This window comes from Geospiza fortis, unplaced genomic scaffold, assembly GCF_000277835.1.
Source record: "Geospiza fortis unplaced genomic scaffold, GeoFor_1.0 scaffold909, whole genome shotgun sequence".
Classification (NCBI taxonomy): Eukaryota; Metazoa; Chordata; class Aves; order Passeriformes; family Thraupidae; genus Geospiza; species Geospiza fortis.
Window position 1 is genome coordinate 278,833 of NW_005054520.1, and position 4,231 is coordinate 283,063.

Sequence of the window (4,231 nt, forward strand, 5' to 3'; positions counted from 1 at the left end):
CTCTCCACATTTCCCTCATGACTTTTCAGGCTCATTTCTTAGTCTGACCAAAGGGACTGACTCACAGGGGCTGAGGCCAATGTACCCTATTACTTTCTCCAGAGAGGTTACATACAAAATGATTAATCTGTTTTACTTCTTGACAGGCCTTTATTTAAAGATTGATGCCATCATTACACCTATCATGATAGGTGTAAAATTAATCATGAGAAAGAGTGGGCAAAGGGATCAGAAGCTGTGCTGGGGATCTTAAAAGGCAGAACAAAATATCCTACAGGCTGTGACATCGTCTGAAAAATGCACAACTCCTTTTAAATCAAACCTTCAAACCAAAGGGAAGAAATGTTATCCCTAGGCTTACACTGCCAGGAAGGCAAAACCTCTCTCTCTCTCTCAGGGGCCTTTCCAATCAAGCGACACAGAGCGTGTTTCATAGCTCTGAGATCTCATTTGTCAAACCAGGTAAATAAACACACAGCTCCCAGAATGCTGGAGAGAAGCTTTGAAATATTACCCACCCTCAACTAGATTAGGAAATGCCACTTCCTGCAAAAGGAGCATCTCCATTGTGCTGAATTTCTGCTCTGGGTTCTTTTCTCTCAAACTGAAGCGCATTAGCCTCTGCTCAGCTTGGAGCTTTACCACTTCTCTGTCAGGCTCAGAACAAGAAAAGGAATCTGCTTCCTTCTAAGAGCCCAGGGAGCAGAAAGCAGCTCAGACAATGACTGGAACATGAAACCACATCAACAACAACAGGTGGAGGAGATGCAGGCACATGTCAGAAAATGAAATGTGCCCTGGGTGTTGCATCCATTGCACCAGCCTAGAAAGCTGAATGGAATTGGCTTTCTGTTTTGGGAGCTGCTACAAGCCATCACCTTCAGGGCCATTATTGCAGCAAGACAAGCCTCAGCAACAGACCTTAGGCTGCAGAACATCCTGGAAAAACTCCTACAGCACGAGAACAAAACTGCTCCAGCGCAGCGTCCTGCCAGCTGGACAAACCCTCTCCACTAGACAGGAGCCGCTTGGTGGGACTCCTCCCAGGGGAGCAGGCAGCTCCCTGCAGCTCCCCGAGGTTTCTGCAGGAGGCACTCACGTTTGCAGGCTCCGTGCTCGGCGTAGTGTCCCGGGGGGCAGTCGGGCAGGCAGCGATCCCCCAGCAGCAGGTGCCGCCCGTGCTGGCACTTGAGGCACACGCTGCCGCTGTCCCGCAGGTCAGCCACGCACCGCTGGCACAGGGGGTGGCAGTCTGGAGGGAACAAGGGACACTGAGCACGGAGGGACAGCACAGAGCATGGCTGAGAACTGCAGGAGGGCAGCGGGGATGGAACTTGGAGAGCAAATCCCCCTACCCGAAACTCCCACATCCTTTCCTCTTGCCTCCTCCTCATCTCGTGCTCTTCCTGAGCACCACAGCATTTTCACTTTCCCTCTGCATCCCTCCTGTCCCATTGAAGCATCCTCTTTCCATCCTTAAGTGAGCTTGGGAAAGTTTTGCACAAAGCCAGCTCAAAGGCCTTTGCTTCCCAAGCCCTTTGTCTGATCCTGAGTGTTTCTGCCTAAGGTTCCTCTTTAGCCCCACTGGAGGCCTCAGGCACTCACCTCCCTCTGCTCCCACCATGGCAAAACGAGGAGCAGGACCTGTACAGCTGCATGATCTTCTCCTGTAGTTCCTGCTGCTCCCATTTTCCCCCACAAATGAGACATCCACACCCTGAAGCAGCCACAGCAGCCCTCCAAGCCAGGCCAAGAGTGGCATCAGAGTGCCTCAAAACCTTTTCCTTTTTCCATTTCTCCCCAGCAGGACGCAAGCTTGCGTCTCCTGACCTCTGCCTGAACTTAGGTGCTTCACAAGGTTTGACAACAAGGCTTTTGTGTGCACAAAGGTGCAGTGTAAGGCAACCTAGAAGCCAAATTAATCCTCATTATGGTAATCGAGAAAATTATAAAGGAAATGACGACTGTCTTGAAAGATATGTAACAATGAGGCTTGATTGGAGTGCCTGGCCTCTTGTCAGATTTCTGCTGCAGGTTCACCTTTCTGTCTTTTGTCTCCTGTGACAGCACTACTACAGGTTGTCAGGCAATCTAGATTTACAAGCTGAGCACAGGCTCACATGGGAGCCTGGAGGAATTCTGCATCCACAGCTGCAGGAGCCTGGCCCCAGCTGACATCTCCTGCATGTCACACACAGGAGATTCTCACCCCACACTGCTGCAAAAGCCCAGAAGCAGCTCAGAAACTGATCCAGTCCTGACTGCAGGCAGGGATCCAAGCTTCTTACAGAGCTGCCTCCTTCAGCTCCTGCTTTTACAGGGTGCAGAACCCATGGAGTTTCTGCCCCGTGCTCTCAGCCTTGGAGCTGGGAAACGACCAGCCAGAGTTGGGGTACAGAGGTGGAGGCCCTGGAGCCAGAAAGGATCACATGCAGCCCACCTTAGGGAGCAAGGACTGGGAGATCATCCCAAAGGCCCTGAGTACCTGTGATTTGTAGGGGCTCGAGGTGGGGTGATGAGGTTTATGTACTTATAACCAATAAAATTACCAAAAATCCAATTAGTTTTTTGTACTTCCACATTTACCTGGTAATATGATGACTCTCCTTACTGCTAAAATAATACTCCTCCAGTTGAACTTCTTGCTGGAGCCACTGGTCTCTAATAAAGAGCTTTGGCAGGGTATAATGAGTAACAAATCTGCTCAAAAGGTTTCATACACAGAGCATAAAAATGAGGCTGAGAAAATGCAGGGTATCCACACAGTCAGTATCTGCAGCAAAAACCTAGATTCTCACAAACTAACACTTAAAAATCCAAGTATCTACAAAACTCAGTGCTGCTGCAGCAGAGTTTTCCCTTCACAAGCCTCTATTTTCACTCCAGCGAGTGGCAAGAGTTTTCTCAGTTACTGTTTTAGGATGAATCAGCTCCATCACTCTCTTGTTCCTTTGCAAGCCTGGAGATCAAAGCACACACAGCACCAACAAAAAACCCAGGGCTGCTGCTCGTGGTGAATTTCAGGGACATTGGGGAGTGAGTGAGAGAGCGAGGGAAGAACTGAAGGGCTTTGTTTAGGGAGAGATGATTTCACTTTTTCACAGCAGGCTCCCTTTGAAGCCAGGACTAACAGAAGGGGAATGTTTTCCTTGTGCTTCTCAGTCATCCCCCAGCCCTACTTGATTCCCACTTCTGCCTTCTCCCTGTCAGTCCTGCCTCCAGCTCAGCCAGCGGGCACAGCCTGTGGGATTTGGGTTTTCTGGAGCCTTCACATCCCCAGCTGGCTGCAGGTCAGTGCCACACTAGTTGGTTAATTCCCTTAGACGCCTTCCAACTGAATTCTTAGGAATTCTGTCACCCCTTTGCTGGTAGTCCCAATGCCTCCCTCCTCATCTTTCTGAGACTGCTGACTTTCCTCCCACTCCCCAAGCAAAATGTTTTCCTGCTCCCCTTCCAGCAGGCTCTGATTTCCCTCTTCCTCACCTCTGTGCAAAAGTAACCCCCATCACTGATCTTCCTACGAAGCTACTTCCATTGCAAAGCAGAATGGAAGTGCTTACATGGATTTCCAGAGTTACTTGACTTCCACACCCTCTTTAGCTTTCTCTTAGCGAATAAAACAAGAAAACTGTGCCCTTCCTATATGGAAATTATCTGTTACAGGTTGTTCTAAGACAAAAGAGGCTGTTGGGGAAACAAAACCATCTCTGAAGTGTTTGTGAATGCTCACAAAGGAAACCAGTGGCATTTCTGCCTCTCAGCTCCACCACTTGCTAAGCATATATTGTTTAAACACATCACCCCTCTTAGGGGCTCTCCAGGAAAGTATTTCCTGATGCAAGTTTTGTGCTGTGCTCTAAGGTGAGACCTGAGGTTTACAACAGAGCATGACTTCAAATCAGCACTGAAAACACCACACACTTTATAGTCACCTCACTGGGCAAAAAAGCCTCTGGTCTTACAGTAATTCCAGAAAGCAAGTCAGTGTGGTTGGTTTAGAAGGATATGCAACACTGACCAGGATTTTTGGCTTGCTTTGGTTGTTGGAATGTTTTTCTTGTCTCTCTTTTCCAAGACCTGAGAGAGAATCTGTCATTGAAAGAAGCCAAGTGAATTCCTGGTGAAGTGCAACCAGGTTTGCAGGGATCTGCCTGCTCTGGGAGAGCTTCCCCAGGCAGTGTGAGGTGGGAGACCCAGCTGGAAGGTCCCTGGCACAAAGGAGCCCTGACCA

The 4,231-nt window shown here is 49.1% G+C and overlaps 1 protein-coding gene across 1 annotated transcript in view; it reads right to left on the bottom strand.

Moving 5' to 3' along the window:
* The window catches only part of FRAS1 (Fraser extracellular matrix complex subunit 1), a 104,123-nt gene that overhangs the window by 41,353 nt on the left and 58,539 nt on the right, over positions 1–4,231 (bottom strand). The window contains 1 exon segment of the mRNA XM_031063660.1: positions 1,100–1,252. Coding sequence (XP_030919520.1) covers positions 1,100–1,252 — 153 coding nt within the window.